Source organism: Rhineura floridana, chromosome 5 (genome assembly GCF_030035675.1).
Source record: "Rhineura floridana isolate rRhiFlo1 chromosome 5, rRhiFlo1.hap2, whole genome shotgun sequence".
Taxonomy (NCBI): Eukaryota; Metazoa; Chordata; class Lepidosauria; order Squamata; family Rhineuridae; genus Rhineura; species Rhineura floridana.
The window spans coordinates 124910153-124934102 of NC_084484.1; the positions used below are offsets into that span (position 1 = coordinate 124910153).

The window sequence follows — 23950 nt, forward strand, 5'->3', positions numbered from 1 at the left end:
AATAGTTATTGTATAGAAATAGAAGAGGACAACAAAAAGGGAAGAACAAGAGCCCTGTTCCAAAAGATTAGAGAAATGAAGGAAATTTAAACCACGAGTAGGGATGTTGAATGATCAACAGGGGAACACACTGACTGACCGAGATGAAATAAAAGGAAGATGGAAGCAACACACTGAAGAACTCTATAAAAGAGATGCAAGGATGACAAATTCATTCATGGAGGAACTGTATGATGAAGAACCAGAAATTTTAGAATGTGAGGTGAAAGCTGCTCTTAAAATATTTGGAAGAAACAAATCACCAGGAATAGATGGCATACCAATAGAGCTGCTACAAGCTACTGAGACTGAATCTCTCCAAATTTTGACAAAAATCTGTCAAGAAATATGGAAAACTAAACAATGGCCCACAGACTGGAAGCGTTCCATATACATCCCAATTCCAAAGAAAGGGGATCTCAGGGAATGCAGTAATTATCAAACTATAGCCTTAATATCCCATGCAAGTAAAGTAATGCTCAAAATTCTACAATGAAGGCTCTTACCATATATGGAGCAAGAAATGCCAGACATCCAAGCTGGATTTAGAAAGGGAAGAAGCACCAGAGATCATATCGCAAACATACGTTGGGTAATGGAACGGAGCAAGGAATTTCAGAAGAAAATCACTCTGTGCTTTATAGATTACAGCAAAGCCTTTGACTGTGTAGATCATGAAAAACTATGGAAAGCTCTAAAAGAAATGGGGGTGCCACAGCATCTGATTGTCCTGATGTGCAACCTATACTCTGGACAAGAGGCTACTGTAAGGACAGAATATGGAGAAACCAATTGGTTCCCAATCGGAAAGGGTGTGAGAGATGGGTGTATTTTATCACCCTATTTGTTTAATCTATACACAGAACATATGATACGGAAAGCAGGATTGGACCAAGATGAAGGATGTGTGAAAATTGGAGAGAGAAATATCAATAATTTAAGATACCATACTACTAGCAGAAACCAGTAATGATTTGAAACGAATGCTGATGAAAATTAAAGAGGAAAGCACAAAAACAGGACTACAGCTGAATGTCAAAAAGACTAAAGTAATGACAACAGAAGATTTATGTAACTGTAAAGGTGACAATGAGGACATTGAACTTGTCGAGGATTAATACCTTGGCACAGTCATTAATCAAAATGGAGACAATAGTCAAGAAATCAGAAGGCGGCTAGGACTGGGGAGGGAAGCCGTGAGAGAACTAGAAAAGGTCCTCAAATGCAACGATGTATCACTGAACACTAAAGTGAGGATCATTCAGATCATGGTACTCCCAATCTCTATGTATGGATGTGAAAGTTGGAGAGTGAAAAAAGCGGATAAGAGAAAAATCAACTCATTTGAAATGTGGTGTTGGAGGAGCGCTTTGTGGATACCATGGACTGCGAAAAAGACAAATAATTGGGTGTTAGAACAAATTAAACCAGAACTATCAGTAGATGCTAAAATGATGAAACTGAGGTTATCATACTTTGGACACATCATGAGACGACATGATTCAGTAGAGAAGGCAATAATGCTGGGAAAAACAGAAGGGAGTAGAAAAAGAGGAAGGCCAAACAAGAGATGCATTGATTCCATAAAGGAAGCCACAGACCTGAACTTACAAGATCTGAACAGGGTGGTTCACGACAGATGCTTTTGGAGGTCACTGATTCATAGGGTCGCTGTAAGTCGTAATCGACTTCAAGGCACATAACAACAAACAACAACATATAAACGTGAAACAGTGTGCACTGTCCACAATCTAATACTTTGAAGAAAGCCAACTGAACTTTATCTGGACCACCAAGAGTCTCTATCAATGTGTGTCCTTCCATAAAGAGGGGGCCCTGCAGTTGTGAGATGAGCACCCTGAAGGATTACAGACCATACAAATGTTCACTATTCTTTTATGGCAGTGTAAAGTTAGAAGCCCTCTTTCTGCCCTAAGAAAGAAAGCAGAAATTAGTAGTTGAAATTAGAGCTCCTTAATCAATGTATATATTGGTATAACTTGTTTGATATCCTTAGTTAACAAGTGTTAAAATAAACCCCAGTTCTCCGGGGTCTTATGTCATAGGACCTGTGGTTTAGCCAAAAGTAAAAGTAGATTCTTTCATTCTCCTTTTCTTGCCTGTGAAGGAAATGGAGAGAGGGCATGGAAGTGTGAGGCTTTCTGTGGCTTACAAACAATAATTTGAAGTTTGCCATGGTTTAGATCAACGGTAGCTAGGGATGGGCAAATCTGCCAGTATCAGTTTCTCTGTTTTTCATTTTCCACTCTTAAATTCAGTTCTCTACATTTCCACATCAGTTTGCAAGTTTTTTTTTTAAATCCTCATGAAAATTCATCAGCATTTTAGTGTGCATTTATCATACTATACATATTTTTTATGCAATTTTGCCTGATACCTTTTTTTCAAAGCAACATTCCCAAGATAATGCATTTCCATATATTATTGCAACTAATATATGCAGTTTTATGCACATTGTATCCTAGCACATGCATTTTTGACACATTACTTGGCTGGAGAACTGCACAGCAAAATTAGGAGAAGTGCAAATTTTGAAGGATGGCTCTGTTTCGGTTTGTGTATAGTTTCGGAAAGTGCGAATTAAGTAGGTTCACCTTTAAATGTGAATTGAACTGAATTTCTTCCCCATCCCTAGCGGTAACTAACCTGTGGTCCTCCAGAGGTTGCTGGACTCTGATTTCCATTAGTCCTAGCCATGGCAGATATAGTTCAGAGGCCACAGATTTCTACTCCTGGTTTAGATGATAGTCTGAACTGAGTCAGAGTGAGAACATTTATACAGAGAAACGTTTCATCTTTTTAATGATTTACTAGCATATTGGCTATTACTATGGCACACAATATTTCAGTCTCTGGGTGTGCATTCTCTTTTTCCCTGCAGTGTCCTTTGCTGTTTTTGAGCTGTCCCTCTCCCACACATGCAGCTGCACAGGTGCAACTGCAAAATACCTTTGCATGTCACATTGGGCATTTTTACTGCAAAGGTGCTCAAGAAACCCCTATAAATAAATAGATGTCACCACTATTGCAGGCTACTGTGCTGCTGCTTACACATTGCCCACCACTCTCTTTTTATTTACATCAAGATATAATATAGTATTGCCTGGTAGGAAGAAAAAGTCCCATTCTGGGGAACACTGAGGTGTTTGCTTCCATGTTCTCTTTCCCCACTCCACCCCTTGGCTGCAGCAGCTGCCTAAAACCCATTCACATTCCCACCGTGATGTTGTGGTGAGGGGGATCCCTAGAGGAGAGGAGAGAACAAGATCCCCCTTCTTTTTCACAGGGTGAATATACAGAAATAGATCCCCACCCTCAAAATTCAGTGCGTCTGTGTGTCACATTATTCCACAGAATTCTATGGAGGTGGTGTCACCCTACCCCAACCACATCATCAGAGGAAGATTGTGGGTGTAGTCATATCAAAGAAACAACTCATTGTGTCTTGCCCAAGGTCCTTTCTGGTTATCAGCCTAATTTTTCATCTGCACAGAAAAAGAGAACAAAAACCTTCTGGTCAGAGCACCCATCAGCAAGCATTCAGATGCTGGAAATTTTTGCTAATGTCATGCTTAACGTTGTCTTGCAGATCACCTATGAAACTGCAAGTTGGATATATTTACAGAACAAAATAACCATGGACAAGGGGAATTATGCTGCCCACACACATTCAGCAAGTTCAACTACTTCACGGTGAAGGTGTGCCGAAAAGCAAAAATGAAAACTGAGCTTGGTCTGGAGGACTATGCAATATACTAAACAGTCCCTGTAACTAGACTGTGTGGGAGGCATCTGTCATTTAGCATGTGATTCTGATGCAATCTAGGGTACCAGCAGTGAAAACCTGTGGATAATTTCCCTCTTTGTCTCTGTGTGTGTGACAGAGTGGAGGTAGTATTCTTGTTCTCTTTTCTTACCAGTCAGATTGTGCAGGCCATCAGTACAAAAAGTGGTTCAAGGTCTAGTGAGAGTTGCTTCACGTATTGAGTTGCAGAAAATGCATTTGCTGTTGCATGGACACAAAAAAAGATGTTTGATACCTGTAATATATGCACTTTCTCAAATATGTATTTGCTACTTGGACGCAGCAATCTGGATGGGAGGCCAGTGAGAGCCCCACGTATAACAATTTATATCTATATTTATTTATTAAAAATTAAATTGTTTTTACTATATATTTTCTTTTACAACATTCATAAAAAATGTTTCAACATTATAACAAATATATATTCAGTATAACAATACGGTCATCCACAGGGGTTTTGTTTTGTAAATGAGAGAAAAAGAAAAGAGCAAGGCAGTACTACTACAAAATACCCTGGCAACCTTGCCATTTTTTCTGTTTTATTCACATGGTATGTGGGAGATCAAGTCCTGTGTTGCCACTGGGGGTTTCACAATGTCCTGGAGTTTGTATCAAGTCCATACATCCAAATTATCTCCATTTTCATAGGTCCCAAATAAACACATATTGAGATGGTACATTTGTCCAACTGTTTTCCTGGTTCACAAAAGAAATAAATCTATGCCAGACCACATAAAAAGAGTCTACGCCAGCAGTCTCTCTAAGTACTTGTAGACTGTGTTAATTTCTCCATCTTCAATAGAAACCATATGATGTTAATGCTTGGCTTCCTTCCAATTTTGAACTATTGTTAACCTTGTTGCCACTAACCAGCAAATTAAAGAGCACCTCTCTATCTATATATCTGATTAAATAAAATTTACTGAATGATACAAAATGGGATGAATCAAGCAGGAAGCACTTCTGACCGATAAGTCTCTAATAACTACAAGCAGTAAGAAAAAGCGGAGAGCAGCAGCTGCCCCCACATCAAAAACAGCCATCTACATACTCTTTGCCTATCAGGCATCACGTTTGTGTGGAGGATTCTAAGCGTTTCCCACCATAACGTACCTAGAAGCCCAATCCAGACTTTTTTGCTTTTGCAGGAAGCCCAGGGATGGATCCAGCACTTGCAGGGATGTTGGGGGCAGGGCTAGCATGCATGGTGCTACTTTGGGCAATGACACCAGAAGAGGGATAGATACCTACTGGTATGCACACAATAATATACACACTGAGATATACAAACATACATATAGTGATATCTATTGTTATGGGATTGTAGTTGGACTAAAAGACTCTCAGGAAACCCCCCCCCCACAACTCGGTGGTGGTTAGGTTGGGGCCTGGATGATAAGAGGGCTGCTTGAGAGTTCAAACCTGACAAACAGGTCTGACTTTATTATGTAAGACTGATGGCCAAGAACAGGTGATCTGTTGCTATAGGAGCTAATGCTCAGAGGCTCTTCTGGAAGTACAGCGCTTTTTAAGAGAGGGGCTTGCCCTCCCAGCTATGGGAAGTGTTAATTCTGTGTCTCTGTGTGAAAGAGACTAGAACTGAAAGGGAGCTTTTAGATGACAGTTGATTGTGGGCTTGGTGCTGCTCATGCATGCAAGTTTTGTGCTGCGTCCACACATCACCCTCATCAAAGCAATGTCCTATATTATTCCTCATTTAATCTGGATTTACCATTTCCATGCACTGTAAATAGAACCAGGGTTTCTCACTCAATATGTGAGAGTCAGGCTTCTGAATGTAGGCAAGAGATGAGACATGTTAAATGAGGCACAGGCCCCTCTTTGACTTTGTTTTGTATGATTAAATACAGTGCAATCAGATGTGTATCTCCTTATCTGTTTTGCTGATTGAGGATGTTCTCACCAACGGTAGGGACTTGCTTTCCCAACCTTCCTCCCTTGAGTTATCAAACCATTTCTATTTATTCATTACATTTTAATCCCACCATTCTCTAGAGCTCCAGGGAGTGTACACAGTTCCTCCTTCCCACACTTTATTCTCACAATAAACCTGTGAGGAAAGCTAGGCTGAGAGCTAACAACTGGCCCAAGGCAAGCTTTGTGGCCAAGTGGAGATTTCAACCTGAGTCACCACAGTAAGTCCAACATTTTGGCCACTATAGTACCTGGAACTTGACATGCACTTTCTCCAGAGACAGGGGGAAAGTTATGTAGTTTGTAGCATCACAAGTTATAGTGCTACCAAATGAATAGAAATGAAAGTGCATAGTAGATACCCTCCATGACTTGCATCTACATACAGGGGAGACCATAATATGTCATCATTACCCAGCGTGGTTTTAATTTTCAGTAAACTGAGATTAGTGAACTTGTGATATTTAAAACGTAAGAGAAGAAAGCAGAAGCCCACCTACACCAGAAAGAAGTTTGGTTTTAAATGAACATTCAGTTCCAGATCTGACATTTCTAGTGAAGTCACTCATTTCACAAAGATTTAAGAAGCATGGTTATGTACAACCCACTCAGCAAGCGGAAGCTTTTCTGACCATGATTCAGTTATGTAATTTGAAAATGAAATGGACTGCCTTGAAGACGATCCTGACTTATGGCGACCCTATGAATAGGGTTTTCATGGTAAGCAGCATTCAGAGGGGGTTTACCATTGCCTTCCTCTGAGGCTGAGAGGCAGTGACTGGCCCAAGGTCACCCAGTGAGCTTCATGGCTGTGTGGGGATTCGAGCCCTGGTCTCCCAGGTCATAGTCCAACACCTTAACCACTACGCCACATTGGTAATTTAGACATCCAGATTGTCAATAGTTAATGATTTTCTCTTCAGGCTGGTTTATTATTCCTGTCGCACAAGTCCACCTATAATATACTACTAAATACTATAATCACTGAGTTTCATTTTACTGTTACTATTGTTAATTTTTCTTATACTACTAATATATGCAAGTCTACTCAGATGCAAGTCCCACTGAGGTCAGCAGGGTTTACTCTGAAGTAAATGAGCAGAGAATTGCAGTCTTATTTTTTCAGATGGCCTTATTTCTTCAGTCTATGCAACATCTTCCCAACATTTTCAGCAGAAGAGACTGACAAAGTGCGCTGCCAGACGATCAGTACTTTGCAGGAGGGATTACAGTACATATAAGAACTTTATGTCTGTGCAGTTAAAGTGGACTAAAGGACTCTGTCACCCTAGCACAACAAATCCAAGAAACAGACTGTTTACAGCTAGAAATGTGATGGGGAAATGCAGCGAAGAGTGAACAAATGGCCAATGGGAAGACATGTAAACACCTTGCAAGCAAATCAGAATGAATGCTCAAGAAAGGCCAGATATAATCTAACCTCTGTGTACGTTTTGTGCAAGCAAGCCAGGATGAATGCTCAACAAATAGGTCCTCTAGAGGAGACCACAAAGATTTCCCCCTCACCCTCATTAGACGATAAAGGTGTGAAAGGATTATTGAAGGAAGGAGGATAAGGAAAAATTATTGGTGGGCTCCTGCTTCTGTTCTATTTAAGCCTGGCTGGTTTTCTACTTGTGTTCTATAAACAAATGTGTTTCTTATTTTTTAGCCATCTGCGCTTCATATTCTTTGTCTGCTTGCCTTATTGCCAATTTACATTTGCTTTGCCAGTTTCTGTCCCTTTTGATTTTCCTCATGTGGGCAAGGCTTCCACTTTTTATAGGAAATCTTCTGGCCTATAGCATCCCTGCTGGCATAACCATCCTTTTTATTTTCCATGTTTCAGCTAATCTATAGCAGAAATGCTATATGAGCTTCTGTAATCATGAGTTTAAAATAATTTCCATGTGTCCTGAACAGATTGGGCCCTTCTGACTATTCTTTTAAATTAATTTCCTGATTTTGAGAATCTTTCTCTTTTGGAATTAAAAATATGACTACAGTGGACTTTCTGTGCAACTTGCCTCTTATGTAGATGTTGAGTTCAATAGTAATGTGGTAATTTTTCTTGACTGGTTCAACACTGGAATAACTGATGTATGAGGTGATTACTGTAAAGCACTTTGTAATAAACTATAGAAATAAACTTTGTAATAAAGCTATAGACATATTACAACTTATTATTATTTATTTCATTTCTCAGTCACTTGTACAATAGAAAAGTCTCAAAGCAACTTGCCAAAATAAAATACAACACATAGAAAACAACTTAAACCCAGAAAAAATTAAAACAATGACATATTAGTTTGTTAAGAGTTCTCAGTGACTTTAGACTGAGATTTTCCAGTGACTTGACTGAGGAATTTCTTAAGAAAACTGGGGAAACCCCATGGAGGGCGAGACCACAGCCTGGGAGAATCCCCATACTGTAAGGGAAACAACAGATGCAACTTTATTCTTTCCCTGGGAGATTTACCTCTGTTCCAGGGCCAGCTCTGTTATTAGGTGAACTAAGGTGGCTGCCTCAGACAGCAGATGCTGAAAGGTGGCAGCAGCCACCCTGGTTGTCTTCCTGAGGTCCCTCTCTGGCCATTCCCATACATCCCACCTATCCTGGTGGTAGCAATGTCTGCTTGCTTCTGGCCTGGCTATTTGATGGAGCGGGCAAGCAGAAAGGAAGCCAGCCCAGGCCACACACTCCAACAGGCATCTCTGGTGTGCATGCAGTACTCTGCTTATGTGACACATGCTGGTGCTACCATTTCTGCATTGAAGCGGGTGGCAAATAGGTGCCAGGTGGAACAATGGGTGAGTAATGACCAGGTGCTGGAGGACAGAGCCATGGGTGCCATGAGGTGTGCCCTGCACTACGAAGCTGCCCTGCTGCCCTCAGGAGCAGTGTCAGCCTTTTTGTATTCCTTCCATTTTCTTGGGAAATCCAGCTTTGGATTATTTAACGTTCCTTTGTTAGCTGTCCTGAGCTCTCATGAGAGGAATGGTGGGATATAAGAAATAATAATAATGATATTGATGGTAATAATATGCAGTGTTGAAGAGAGATGGACTCTTGACAGCTATAACACATTAGCTGTGAAAGCTTTAAAAATTAAGGTAATTCCCTTCAATGGAGGCATATACCCTGCACCTTGTTTTATCTCTTAAAACATTTATATCACCTGAAAAGCACTCAAGGCAGCTCACAACTGCCAACAGGAAAAATCAGTTTAAAAAAGAAATATACAACGGCCACAAGAGAAAAGAAGGAAGTCAGGAGCTAGCAGGTAACAGTAATTAAATCAAGCTAAAGGCAATCTTAGAGCCTAGCTTTGCTGTTCTCTAAAAGGCAAGCAGTGAGGTCCCCTTGAGGAGACCAGTCCATAAAAACGTAAGAACAGCCCTGCTGGATGAGACCAAAGGCCTGGCCTGTCCAGCATCCCACAGTGGTGAAACATATGCCCATGAGAAGCCCATGAGCAGGACTTGAGCTCAAAAGCACTCACCTCAGTGTTCTTCCACAAGAGACTGGTATTCAGAGGCATAATGTCTCTTATACGAGAGGTAGTATATAGCCATCATGACTAATAGTGTTGAAGAGAGATGGACTAATAGACACTAGAGATCAGATTTATCCACCCATCTACTCTGAGATGTAACTGCTAGAGTCGAGGGGAAAGACAAACTCTGTAAGAAACTTGGGAGATCTCCTAGATCCAGCACTAGTCCTGGGTGCCCAGTTATCAACAGTGACCTGAAGAATTTTTCAGCTGTTTCCTCTGGTGTGTTGGTTATCCTCTGTGACAAGGGTCAGGAACTTCCAGCCTGTGGGCCCAACATGGCACAGTTGGAGTTTCAAATTTGGCCCTGTGAAGCCGTTTACCCAAAACAATGGCCATCTGCCCCACACCTGATATACTATGTGACTTCAGATGTGGGGCAGAAAAGAGACATTGCTGCCAATGCACAATCCGGAGCCTTAAAGTGTAAAACTGTACCCTCAGGTACTTTAGAGCACCGTACTGCAACACACTCTTTGCAAGCCCTGCATGATGCTCTGAAGTCCTGACTTTCAGACTTCAAAGTATCCGATCACCTAACATCATTTGTGATGTCATCTGACTGAGATGTGGGCAGCCCAACCTATCTGTCAAATTTGGCCCACAAGGATAAGGTCTGATAAGGATCTGGGTTGAGGAGCCAATAAGATTCCACACCCCTGCTTTGTGAAATTGTACAATCCCCCTTTAAAGCTGTCTAAGATGGTGGGCATAGTCTTGTAAATTCCAATGTTCCTTTTGTCCCACCAGCTTTATCGGATGACTGTTGTTATGAGAGAGAGAAAAATATGGTTCTATCAATTTTGTAATAAATCTCTTATTTCTGCTCTCCATACTTGCCTTTTTTCAATACTGAAAAGCCCCAAATATTGTAACGTTTCCCCCCAGGTTGTCTTTTACTGTACCTTTTCTAGCTCTACAATATTATTGTTGAGGTGTATTGACCAGAACCAGTAGTGTGGTTGCCCTGATGTATGTCACGTCTGGTTACATTGAACCATATTGGCCATTGCTCATTCACTCCTACTTTGGAGAGAACCTTATGGAGCTCTCTGAATAATTCAGTGTTGTCAGTAAACATGGCCACCCCACTCCTGGTCCTAATTTTAGATCCCAGTTCCCAGGCTATTTTAGAGTTTTAAAGGTTAAAAATTGATCCCGGAACCAAATTGACAACTCAATGTTACTGAAAGCACTGAAGTGACATGATCTGAGCATCTCATTCTAAACAACAGCCTGGCTGCCTCTGAGTGCTTTTTCAAGGCAACCTCGTGTAGACTGTTAAAATAATGCAATCTTGATGTAATAAAGGAGAATGAATGACTTTGTCAGATTTGTCCAAGCAACCAACACACCAGAGGAAACAGCTGAAAAATGCTTCAGGTCACTGTTGATAACTGGGCACCCAGGACTAGTGCTGGATCTAGGAGATCTCCCAAGTTTCTTACAGAGTTTGTCTTTCCCCTCGACTCTAGCAGTTACATCTCAGAGTAGATGGGTGGATAAATCTGATCTCTAGTGCATTCCCATGCAACTGCGTGCGCGCACACACAACACAAATACTAAGACACCATGCAGTGACAGCGTGCCATTTCACTTCCTGTATCTGCTAAATTGTATTTTGCACTGTTGATACCTTACCATAGGATAATTCTGCTGCCTATCTTTAACACAAAGAACAGTCTCCTGGATTTTAAAAGTGGTAGAAGACAAGCAAATACACAGTAAATTAATATTTATTCATTTAATTTAATTTATAACTCACCTCTTACCACAATGTCCCAGGGCAGGGTACATGTATTACATAATGCAGTTTAAAATAATAATGAGAACTTCAGTTAAAACCATAATTAAACAGTAGGCAACACTACTATACTACAGGAGAGGGGAACAGCAAAATCTTTACATCACTCATCCACCTCCAAAGGTCTGGGTGAACAGGTGCATCTTGACCTGTCAGTGAAAGACACACCTCAGAGGGGAGAGAGTTTCATAACCTGGGGGTCACCCCAGAGAAGCCCTCTCATATGACACTGTTCCATGGACCTCAGTGAGTAGTCACATTGCTAAGACAGCAGGTATACATAGAATGATATGAACTGGGCAGATCTGTATGGAAGGGGCACTCCTTCAGCTATTTGAGGTACAAGTCATTTGGGGCTTTATATATCAATGTGAGTTGCTTGAGTTGAGCTCGTAAATGAATTTGCAACTAGTGCAAATCTTTCAGGACAGGTATATGTGAGTCTGATCATTGCTGCCCATCAGCACCATGACTGCCACATTCTGCACCAGCTGCAGCTTCCACATCATCTTCAAGGGCAACCCTGCATATAACAACTGGAGGTTATCAGCTATCAAAGCCACCTGGACCACAAGTGAAATAGCTGTATTGAGGAATACCCCCAAGCTATGCACCTGGTTTTTTTCCAGGAGAGTGCAACCTCATCCAGAAGAAACCATCTCCCTGCTTCCCAGACGCGAACGTTTGGAACCTACAGCACCCCCATCTTTCCTGAATTCAGTTTCAAATTATTGGTCCACATCCAGCCCACTGCTGGCTCCAGTTAATGGTCCAGCACCTGAACTGCCTTTCCTGATACAAATGGAAAAGAGAGATAGAACTGGGAGTCATCAAGTGTACTGATGGCACCTCATTCCAAATCAGTAAGTCAGGAATCCAGGGAAGAAGCTTCAGTAATGTGAAATAGTGGTGTGTAGGATTTGGGCACTTATTCCTAGTATGAAAATTGCGGTGTTGCAAACATGTCTCCATTTCATCTGTGAAATGCTGAAGGTATGTAAACATTTTTAATTGTATGTTTTTGTATGCTTTTAACTACATGTAGTTTTATTTGTAAGCCGCCCTGAGTTCCAGTTTGGAAAAAGGGCGGGGTAAAAATAAAGTTTCATTCATTCATTGATTCATGTGTCTGCAAACTCAGTCATGGATGTGTATTTAAAGGCCCAACTACCACAGTCAAGAAAATTGTTTTTCTGTTTAGGTCTCCTGTTAAGAAAATGGTTTCCCTGCTCAGGCCTCTGGGTAGAAGCTGGTTTCTGGAGAGAAATCACATCTTGGTAACTGGAAATGATCTCATGGCAAAGACATCAGTGTTATCTAACTTTGCTGTGCTCCAAGGTCTCTCATAAGGCCTGTTAATTAGGAAATAACTTCAGCTGTGACATGTACGTCAAGTTGCTAGAAGGTTCTGGCCTAGAAGCCTTCTGACTGGTTTATAAGATTCACCCTAGTTTCTATGCTTTTTGGTATAATGCTTGCCCACCTTTTTGCCTGATACCTGTGCAACACTTTGGAGATCATCTCTGGATTCCTTGTCCTCTGGGGTCAAAATGCTCTGATGGTTTGTATTGAGCTAAGACATGTTAGCTTTCTTATTTTGTCCTGGTTTGTAATTCCCAACTGTATTTTCTAACTATATTTCATAATTGTATTTGGCTTCTCTTTTATGCTTCTATTTTTATTTATTTTAATAAATCTACCTCAGTTGTATTTGGTGTGTCTTTTTGGATAAAGCCTTGGTAGTAAATTCTAGTTCCCAACTGCTTGCTTGCTTTCTACTGAGTAATTTTGCAGCTGAGCTCTCAGGAAACAAAGAGTCTGGTTTTTAGCTCTTGCTTTCTTGGAATCTTAAGGATGCCCAGTTTATAATCTGGGAACCTTCTGGCCCTGGCTGGCTGGACATAAGGAATGGTGGAAGTGCACCACTTTCCAAGGCTGGTGTTATACCTTCATAATTGACCCTTGCTGAATTACCCAAGGACTGGTCCCTGAGTTTTGAGAGTTAGTCCTTTACAGTAATGTCTACACTTCATGTGTTTGCAGTGGAAAACACTGTGTATATGAAGCAATCAGGTTTGTCACAGAATGCATAGAGAATTGCCCTGCTTAGGCAGTTCCAGAGTTAATCTAGTTTTGTTCTCTACTATTGCAAGGTTTAAGAAGAATCATGCAATACTTATTTCTAGAGTAGAATCAAAATTCAAACCTAGGCATATGGCTGCAGCTGTAAAACTACATGCCCGTGTGCAATGTCAACATAGCACTATTCTGCAAACAAGGAAGGATGTCATCACCACAACCAATCATCTCTAGAATGTTATTAATCTCACATGTGTTGGATCAATGCACAATGTGAGACAAGAACTAGAAATATATTAGCGGTTTATCTTCACCCCATTCCCATGCCTCCTATTTCCTTCTTTTTGCAACCTCCCTTTACACCCCCATTTTCACCGTCACCCTTTTTTCTCCCTGCTCCTTCCTTTTCTCATGTTCCCCTTGCAGACAGACCACCCCCATTTCTATGCCTCCTCCCCTCACCCCTATTTTGCATCCCCCCTTTGCACATCCACTCAATTTTCACCTTTATGCCCTTTCTCTACATCTTCCCCCTCCTTTTCTCAACTTCCCCTTACACACAGACTACCCCCATTCCCATTCCTCCTCCTTCCTCTTATTCTGCAGCCCCCTTTCCACACACATCCTGTGGTGATATAGGTTACTGTATCTTTAAGAAGAATAGACTCTTAAGAACAAGCTGCTCAGTTAGAAAAGGTTACGTTCAGTTGAGGGATGTTGTACACATATGGGTGTTTGCTTGTTAATAAAATACCTGTTCTAAATTACTACATTGAATCTGGAACTTCATGTTGAAGGCAACACATGCTGCCAGAAGTGAAATGTATTATGTGAGGGTACTCTGGAATATTTGAGGGCTCCACGTCCTTTATCTCTTTCAAATGAGGCAGCTGAGGAATGGAAGAAGGAGAAATTTGAGTACAGCGAGAAAGGAGGGATACTGAAATGAAAAAAAAAAAAGGCTATTCCAAATAATGGCAGAGGTTTGAGTGAGGCAGGGAATGAGAGACCCTGAGAGAAAAATTGTGGTTTTCAACAATGGCAGAGGTTAGAGTGAGCAGGGGTTTGATTACAATGAGAAGGGAGATGGGAAAGGCTCTGTTGTGTTAGCTTAGTACCCATCTCTGCTATTGCTCCTTGTTAATTTTTTTAAACCTTCAATGTTCCTCCCTTCCCAATCTATTCAGATCTATTCTTGTTTTAAACAACCACTTTTCCTCTGTCAGTGTCCCCCCCTTCTCACTCCCACGCCATGGCCACTGCTGTTGTGCAGCTTGCCTCATCTTTTGCTCCCCTACCCTACCCTGACTTCATGAAAATCAAAGACTGTGATGAAGCATGAGAAATCATCCAATGGGAGCTATGTGATGACACTCTTACAATGTTATTAAATGTAATACATAGGCTTGCTTCTGCTTGAGAAATTGTAAAATGTGAGACAGAGCTCCCCTGCTTCCACTTCAGAATCTACTTTGCCCCCTTTGCCTATTTTTTCTGGAGTGACGTCTGTCCTCAGGAGAACTTTACCACTTCACTGCTCCTGATTAGGTACAGAATTTTCCTCACAACTTGGCGACACAATATAAATAGCCAGCTTACCAAATGATTAATGTGCACTGTGTTGAGTTAAGTAGCCATGTGTATTCTTCTCAGAGTCCTCCACAATGCAGGTTTGATGACAGGTCAGTCCACCTTTTCTCATATTGAAAAATATAAGAATCCCCTCTATAACAGTAGTGAAGAACCTGTGTCCCTCTGGATGTTAGATTCCAACTTCCATTATACATGACCATTGGCCATGTTGGCTGGGGGTAATGGAGTTCAACAACATCTGGAGGGTTCCAAGTTCCCCACTCCTCCTCTAAAGCCTCTTGCTTCCTCAGTAAGGGTAAGTAATAAGAAAACCATTTCCTCACACTTAGCACCTTCGGGATCTTATTATTAAGAATAATTTCTAAACCATGGTTAGTGTATGAAGAGGATACAAACCATTAATCTTTATAAGCCAGTGAAGATGGTTATTAATGTTCCCACTTAGGAATGATGGAACTGTGTACAATTTTGAATCATTAAGGAAGCTAAATGATAGTAATTTGGTTAATGCTATTCAATGTTTTGGGATTTCAAAACAGCTCTCCAAGGTCCAAGATAAACACACCACCTACTGGAGAGAGTGCATCGAATCTCAGCTCCCAGATATTTGGGATAACCAGCGAACTAACTAAATTTCTTCCTTGAAACTACTGTCTGTCAATGTTATTGGATGACCCTGACTCCTAGTGATATGAGACAGGGAGAAAAACGTGTCACTATCCACTTCCTCCACACCGTGCATAATTTTATAAACTTTTATCATGTTCCCCACCCCTCAGTTTTCTTTTTTCTAAACTAAAAAGCTCCAACCATTTTAGCCTTTCTTGACAGAGCTGTTGATTATTTTGGTTAACATCTTCTAAACCTTTTCCAGCCGTATGATATCCTTTCTCAGATTGGGTGGCCAGAACTCTATATAATATTCCAAATGCAGCCAAACCATCAATTTCTATAAAGGCATTATACTTCTGGAAGTTTATTTTCACTTCCTTTCCCGTTCCTTTGCCTTTCTGGAGCTGCTACAAACTGAGCTGATGTTTTTAGTGAGCTATCCATTACAACCTAAAATTCTCTTTCCTGATCAGCTACCCCATCATTTTATAGGTGACGTTAGGAGGTTTTGCCCCAATATGCGTTTCTTTACAGTCACTTACATTGAAGCATATTCTTGCCTATTTACCTAGTTTGGAGACAGCTTCTTTGAAGCTCTCTGCAGTCCACTTGGGTTTTTGCTACCCTGAATAAATTGGTGTCATTTGCAAATTTGGCCACTTCAAAGATAAGAACATAAGAACATAAGAAGAGCCTGCTGGATCAGGCCAGTGGCACATCTAGTCCAGCATCCTGTTCTCACAGTGGCCAACCAGGTGCCTGGGGGAAGCCCGCAAGCAGGACCCCAGTGCAAGAACACTCTCCCCTCCTGAGGCTTCTGGCAACTGGTTTTCAGAAGCATGCTGCCTCTGACTAGGGTGGCACAGCACAGCCATCATGGCTAGTAGCCATTGATAGCCCTGTCCTCCATGAATTTGTCTAATCTTCTTTTAAAGCCATCCAAGCTGGTGGCCATTACTGCATCTTGTGGGAGCAAATTCCATAGTTTAACTATGCGCTGAGTAAAGAAGTACTTCCTTTTGTCTGTCCTGAATCTTCCAACATTCAGCTTCTTTGAATGCCCACGAGTTCTAGTATTATGAGAGAGGGAGAAGAACTTTTCACCTTGGACCTTAGATCACCTTGGACCTTAGATCAAGCACTGGTCCCATTATGGATCCTTACTGGACTCTGTTTTTTATTTCTCTCTATTACGAGAAATGCCTGTTTATTCCTACTCTTTTCTTGTTTAATAAGTTACTAATACATAAGAATACCTGCCCTCTTCTCCCTCGACTGCTAAGTCTGCTTAAGAGTCTTTTTTGAAGGACTTTGTCAAAAGGGCATTGGAAGTCCATGTATGTAATACCTATTACATTACGCCCAGCCACGTTTGCTTATACTCTCAAATAACTCCAAAGTGTTAGTGAGGCAGGACTTCCCTTTGCCAAAGCCATAAAGATTTTTTCTCATCAAGACCTGATATGTTCTAATGCTTGACAACGCTATCTTCAATAATGCTTTCCACCAGTTTTCCCAGAGCAGATATTAAGCTAACTGGCCAGTAATTTCCCGGATTCCTTTTTAAAAATCAGCATTACATTGGCTACTTTTCAGTTTTCTGGTACTGAAGCTAATTTTAGTGACAAGTTGAATATTTTTCTTAAAAGATAAGCAATTTTGTGTGTTGAGTTCTTTAAGAACTCATGGGCGGATGCAGTCTTGACCATTCCATCTCTATATATCAAATAGAAGGCTGAGGAAAAATAGCTTGCCTAATGCCATAAAGTTCATTGCAAAGGTGAAATTCAAACAGGGACTCCCTGATTGTGCAACACAATTCTATGTATGCTTATTTGGAAGTAAGTCCCACTGAGTTCAGTGCAGAGGATGCTGCATTCACCATTTTTCCCTATTGGGAATGAGCAAGGGATGTCAAGAAATGTTCATATAATGACAACATGCACTGAATTGTTGGGCTTACCTGAACCAACAGACTGAAGTACAAAGAGGCCAAGCCAGAGGAACCCCTTTAGACTGGGTCTGGAGAACATTAATTCTGTCTTCTGTGAGTAGATCATTTCTTCAAGACCACCTTGACAGAAGCAGTAAAACAACAGTAAGTTTCAGAAAGCAACACAGTATTTCTAAGGGTGATTTAGTTTAATTTATAGCAGCATTGTTTCAGGTTGACAATTATGTTCCCTTACCCCCTCTGCTGTCCACACTGATCTATCTATATGTTTGGTGTTTATAAGTCGCTGCTTAGCACAAGACTGCCACAGTGGCATATGATGGTCAGAGCATCAGTAACTGTCCACAGTTGCCCATGAGCATTAATTACCAAACAGTAGTGAACATACAACTGTGATTGAAGGACAGTAATTAATTAGTCAACATATAATTAATTGAAAGGAAGTATCAAACAGGATTTCTAGGGTCAGTCCTATGTAGTGCATGCAGAATTGATCAACATCATCATCAGTTGCTTACAATAATAAAACAAATGAAAAATACAAGTTCACACATTATGTGATGGCAAATGCATACTAGCTTCACCCAACGGAATGCTAAAGCCAGCTCTGGCACATACATTTGTGACATGCATACACTACATTTTTATATATATGTGAAGAAGCCTAAAAGCTGTTGCAAACACTTTGGGGCGCAGGCTGAAAAAGTCAAAATTATCTCAGTAAAAGAAGAACCTGAATGATATCTGTACTATGAAATCCAGCAAAGGAAGCTGTATTACATGTAGGAAAGGAAAGAACACACAGATACAGAAGATGGGAGATCAAAGGATGGACAGTAGAATTTCCAAAAAGGATTTAGGTAGTAACATGAGGTTCCAAAGTGATCACAACACTACGATGCCAAGGCACACGCTCTGCTATAACAGAACTAAGCTTTGGATTCAAGACTCTGGAAGGAATAGTAAAGAAACAGGTAGTAGTAAAGAAACAACTGTAGTTGGAATACTGGTTTCAGATGCCATGCTTCCAGGGAAGATTATCAATAGACTAGGAAAAATGCAGGGAAAAAATAACTAGAAAGAGAGGCAGGGATGATTAAGGATCTAAAATGAAAGTCACATAGGGAAAAGTTGAAAGAACTAAGGGAAATGTAAAGAATGTGATGTGCCAGGAGTTTCCAAACATACGTAAAGATGTCCCAGAAAGAAAAGGAAAAGCAATTGTTTACTGCATCTACTGAGAATAAAATATTAGGGTAATATGATTAAAATACTGGATATGGGAAGGGGGAATTCAGAGTTCTAAGTTCATAACTGGAAAATACTGCACAATAGCCTCTGCTGGAAGTTTTCAGGAGTTCCTTCTTGCATTATGGCAAGTGGATGGACCAGCAGATCTGTGGCTGCCCTTCCAAGTTTAAAGTTTCCTTGTATATTAAAATGTCCTTAACAGAGTTAGCAAATGAAATAAGGAAAGTAAATACAGGCACAGTACAACAGAGATGGAAGGTTCCTCTTTCAGCATCCCCTCTACTTGGTATGCCCCCCCAACTTTCCCTGTCCTTTCTTGACATCCCTTTCCCTTAAGGCAAAAAGACAAGGCACAAATCTTCAAGAAAAAAACACTAAATGGATCTTAAATCCCCATATATGTCAGTCTCATAAGAAACAAGCTCTCTATTCAGTCTGAAGTGAAACTAGCAAATGAAGAAAAGGAAGGAAGAGGGTCCTTTACCGTCAACTTGCAGTAAGCAGAAATCTGAGTAATGACTTGCATTCCAGACAGAAGCCGTTTTCTTCAGCTAGAAGTATGAATACTAATCCTTATTTGGCTACGTCCCACGCACTAGAAAGCTTCTCTGAGTAGTCCACTCTTAACCTGTGATTGTATAGAAAGATGAGCTACATGACTTTAAGACAAGCCAAATGTCACCACCCCCACAACTTCCCTTTTCCGATGACTTAAAAAATGAAAAACTTTCAATCCCTGTCCCGCCAGAGCACTTGCCATATCACTAGAGTAACAAATCAGGCTAGGCTGATAATAAGGGAGCACACTAAGATGCAGCAGGATCCCTAAGGACATGTCTAAAATGGGTTAAGAAAAAAAATGGATTACTAAACATAGGAATGGCTTATTAAATGTAGCTGCCTCATACTTCCATACCTCTATGTGACATGCATCCAACTCACCATATTATAGCCCTCAGTTCTTTATTTCAGAATTAGGTAATCAGGTAGCTCTATTTCACATTAGTAAGGGCTTCCCTATCCATTAGCTCCTACCTTACAAAAGAGATTAGTTGGACATCTGCACAAATGATGAATTCAAACCATTCCATTCTAGGGGCTTTTTGGATAGACTTCTTTAGGGGCTTTATGATTAGTGGCACCCTGACTGTGGAACACTCTCCCCTCACAGGTTTGGTTGAGCCCATCTTTGATGGTTTGTTAAGGTCACTTGCTCAGGCATTTGGTTAGATGTGTTATTTTCACTGTGCTGTGATATAAATTAGATTTGTTGAGTTTTCTAGCTCTTTTATTTTGTTATGCACCATGCTCTGGGGCTGATTTTAAGGAAGAGCAGGTTAATTATCTAAATAAACAAACAAACAAACATTATATATTATAGCACTATGTAAGTAAAATGCTTTTAAAAAATGAGAGAATAGGTCCCTACTCTAAGGAGACCTACAACCTAAACCTAGGAGGGAACTGAAGGCAGGGTTATGATCAGTGTAGCCCAACCATTAGGCAAAGTAAGGCAGCAGATGCTGGGGGACAGCAGCATGAGTCCCCTGGTGTTTGTCTCGAGCCTCCCCAGCCATTCCCCTCTGTTACCATATGGCCTATTTTGGGGTCCCTAATCTGGCCTGCTGCCTCCGGTGTGGTGGAAGATACTGTCCCATCACCAGTCTCGGGGTAGCTGCCAGTCTATTCAGCTTCTGTACATCTTGTCCTTCACCTGAGGCAGCAGAATGTTTGGGGCTTTAAGATGTCAGTATTTTAAGTAAGTTGTGTTTATCTGCAGATTCTGATGTGGGGATTAAAGCAACACATTTGTTATTATGGGCACATGTGTTAGTTTTATTTTTCTGTATCACCCCTCCCCACCTGAGTAAACACGTTTAATTATTTACTACAGACACAGATCTTAGTAGTGTTTACTTCTTTAAAAACAATGGGAATCCCCAAGTGATATGTGAGCTTTTGTAGCTGGGTGGTGCCTTGATATGATATGGTGTGGTCAAATGGTATTACTTGAACTGAGTTCTGTTTATTTTTCCCTTCTGTCTCAGCACTGACAAACCTGTTTCTTTTTATATACGGACTTTCCAACCTGGGAAGGAGGGGCTAGTCAGTACACCCATATCTTCACGACTGGCGAGAGCTTGAAACACTGGCCTTCACCCAGCCCCCCCACCTGATCCCTTGTCTGTTTTGCAATATTAGAAAACTGATCAGTGTTCTTCAGCTTCTTCATTTCCGTTTGTTAAAAACACCTTATACTGCATTTCTCTTTGCCTGATTTGTATTTATAGCCAAATGCAGCAGGATGGGATGTATATTAATTATACACAAGGTACAAATGTTCTTTAGATACTATTCCATGACCTTGGGATCTAGTGTCAATTCTTCTATGCCCTTAGGAGACCAGAGACCTAACTCATTTAATCATATATGCTGAGTAAATGGTGCTTGCTTGTTTTGGTTTAATACTACTTCTGACTGGCTACGACTGGGGTTACCAACATGTTGCCTTTAGGACTTTCCCTGGTGTCTGCAGAGCCTTTGAGCCTCCCCTCTCACTGTCCCCTTCATAATGCAGTGGCACAGGGGTTACCCCCCCCCAATACTTACATTTGGTGAAGGAAGAAGTTGGAAGAGCAACACTCTTTCTCACTTACTGTTTCAGCTGTATGTAATTTTCAAGACTCGGACTGGCACCTGAGTAGGTAAACAAAGTGGAACAACTGAGAGGGGGCAAGGGATGAAGGTGGCAATCTAGGAAACTGGGGGAAGGAAAATAAAGTGACCTGGGAGAGATGGGGAGGGGGGAATGTGAGGTCTCACAGGAATTAGTGGGGAGAGACGAGAGAGATGAGACTTGTGCTTGCACAATGACATTGGAACTAGTAAAACGTTCATTTCAAAATTGCATAGTTTATTCACAGGTTCTTCATCAACCAACTAAATCACACATCACTTGTCACAAAAATCACAGATTCAGTGCTTTCCAACACCATAATGGTGCAAAAAGATGGATTCAAGTCATGGATCCTTATGGATCCTCATAATAGTTACTAGGGATCCTTTCAAAACCACAATCAGATCATAGGTCACATTTGTTTCCAGACACATTCTATGACTTCTTGGTGGTTTTGTTGTCATCCTGTGTGAAAGGTGTGAGGATCCATAAGGATCTATGTCTTGGACAGAGCTGGGATTTTTACTTTGCAATCTACCAGTGTAAGGTTTAATTGAATAGTGGGTTTTTTTGGGACCTCATGTAAAATCATACACATTTTAATTCAATTAGATCACTTTTATTCTGACCTCTTGGAAAGCAAAGAATATGTGCACATGTACATTCTGTTTATCTATCTGGGGGAGTGTCTTGGGGGAGAGGAGAGAGAGGAAGAACCAACCAAAAGGGTGGTGTTCATGCTCCAAAATTCCAAATGTGCCCAAGGGACCAAAAAGGTTGGCAATCCATGGGCTATCACAAATCTCACAAGATCATAATAAGCTCTGTGCACCCCACTAACCTCTGGCATCCTCATTGGTCCTGCACTTCAAAACATGGTATCCAATTGTCTAAGCTTGCTGTTGCTCTTGCTCTGGGGAATGTTTCATTCAAAGAAAGATGGCAGGTGGTTGGAGAGAGCCTTGGCTGCTGCACTGCTTCACTTTACTTCTCAGGGTGATGTGGCTTGCTGCCATCCCATCATCTGCCGCTCACTTGCTGGCATCATTTGGGGTCTCCAAGTTGTTGGATCTTGAATCTGACACTGCAGTGTAATGTAAAATCAGACTGATTACAGTATGTTGCTACTTAAGCAATGACTCCAGCTGTTGGAAAAAAGAGGATGCATGTTTTCAGTCTGTTATGTTTCAACCACTTCATTTAAGGCAAGGTGGGCAAGGTCAATTAAAAACATAGAGCACAACTAGAATTTTGTTAGAATATATTTCACCTCCCACTGTTTTATCTTGTGCAAACTGAGACACTCCTGAGGTCCATTGGAAACTATTCTGCAGAACAGTCAGTGCCGTTATTCCACAATTGTTTTTGGAGCTTTTTTTTAGTGTTGCAAGTGTTGTACTTCACATATTCACAGAAACAGAAGCAAAAGAGAATTTACTATAGAAAACTTCACTAAAATTGCAAAGTAAATCAGACATACGTAAAGTGACCATCTGAACTACATCAACTGTCTTAATAATGTTGCTTCCTCCCTGCTAAAACAAGATCAGCACAGCACATGTCTTGTTTCGATTATTTGGGCTGATTGCAGGTGTTGTCACCACTCACCATATGCTCAGAGGCACGTTACCAAATTCTTCCAAGCTACACAGCAAGTGGATTGGACTGTGAAAGACTAACCCAAATTGTGTTTGCATTTTGACAAATTTATAGGGCAGTACAATATTTCAGAGAGGAGGTCAGATCTCCTGCTCCTCTGGTGCATTCACTATAGTTGCCCAATTTCCCTGCTTTTTAAAGTTGGATAGAAATATCTATGGGCTATAGGTACATTTTTAAACCACAAGGTTTTTTGCTTATTAGTGAATTTCTCTGCTTTTTAATCCAGGAGGTAAGAAATGGGATCCTGTCCAAGTTTGCTGAGAATGGATTGATCATTTGCATGCTTATTGAGATCAGTGGGATTTACTCCCCTGCAATCATGCTTAGGATAGGTGAAACTGACCACAGGGGATGGGGAGCAGAGGATGAGGAAGAGGAGGAGGGAGGGGAAGAATGGCAGACAGGAGAAGGGGGATGAGAGCAGCAAGAGGCGGAGGGGAGGAGAAGTTTGATCATTTGCATGTTTATTGAGTTCAGTGGGATTTACTCCCCTGCAATCATGCTTAGGATAGGTAACACCGACCAGGGGAGGAGGGAGGGCTAGGTAACACTGACCAGGGGAGAAGGAGGGAGGGGAGGAGGAAGAAAGAAGAGGGTAGGGTGAAGGGAGAGCAGAAGGGAAGGAGGCGAAAGGCAGGTCTGATCATTTGCATGCTTATTGAGTTCAATGGGATTTACTCCTATGCAATCATGGTTAGGGTAGGTAAAACTGGCCATGGGGGAGGCTGACGGAGAAGGGGAAGGGCAGGTTTGATCATTTGCATGCTTATAGAGTTCAATGGTATTTACTCCCATGAAATCATGATTAAGATAGGTAAAACTGACAAAGGGGAGGAGGAAGGAGAGGGTGAGGAGCAGGAAGGGGAAGAAGGAGATGGGTAAGGAGGGGCAAAGGAAGGGGGAGGGAAGGGGCAAGAAGGAGGGGATAGGAGGGAGGAGAAGGGAGTATGGGTTTGATAAT

At 41.2% G+C, this 23950-nt stretch overlaps 1 protein-coding gene across 4 annotated transcripts in view; it reads right to left on the minus strand.

Moving 5' to 3' along the window:
• The window catches only part of CD80 (CD80 molecule), a 62005-nt gene that overhangs the window by 18202 nt on the left and 19853 nt on the right, over nucleotides 1-23950 (minus strand). For 2 of the 4 annotated variants that reach the window (XM_061628005.1, XM_061628003.1), the window contains exons 2-5: nucleotides 22169-22411; nucleotides 21261-21347; nucleotides 19135-19278; nucleotides 17409-17519 (exon numbers count right to left, since the gene is read on the minus strand). In XM_061628005.1, the coding sequence (XP_061483989.1) occupies nucleotides 17409-17505 (97 nt within the window). In that variant the 5' untranslated portion in view covers nucleotides 17506-17519; nucleotides 19135-19278; nucleotides 21261-21347; nucleotides 22169-22411. Of the gene's footprint in view, nucleotides 1-3977; nucleotides 4058-17408; nucleotides 17520-19134; nucleotides 19279-21260; nucleotides 21348-22168; nucleotides 22412-23950 lie in introns of those variants that run through there. The other 2 variants (XM_061628004.1, XM_061628007.1) reach the window with 2 other exon arrangements.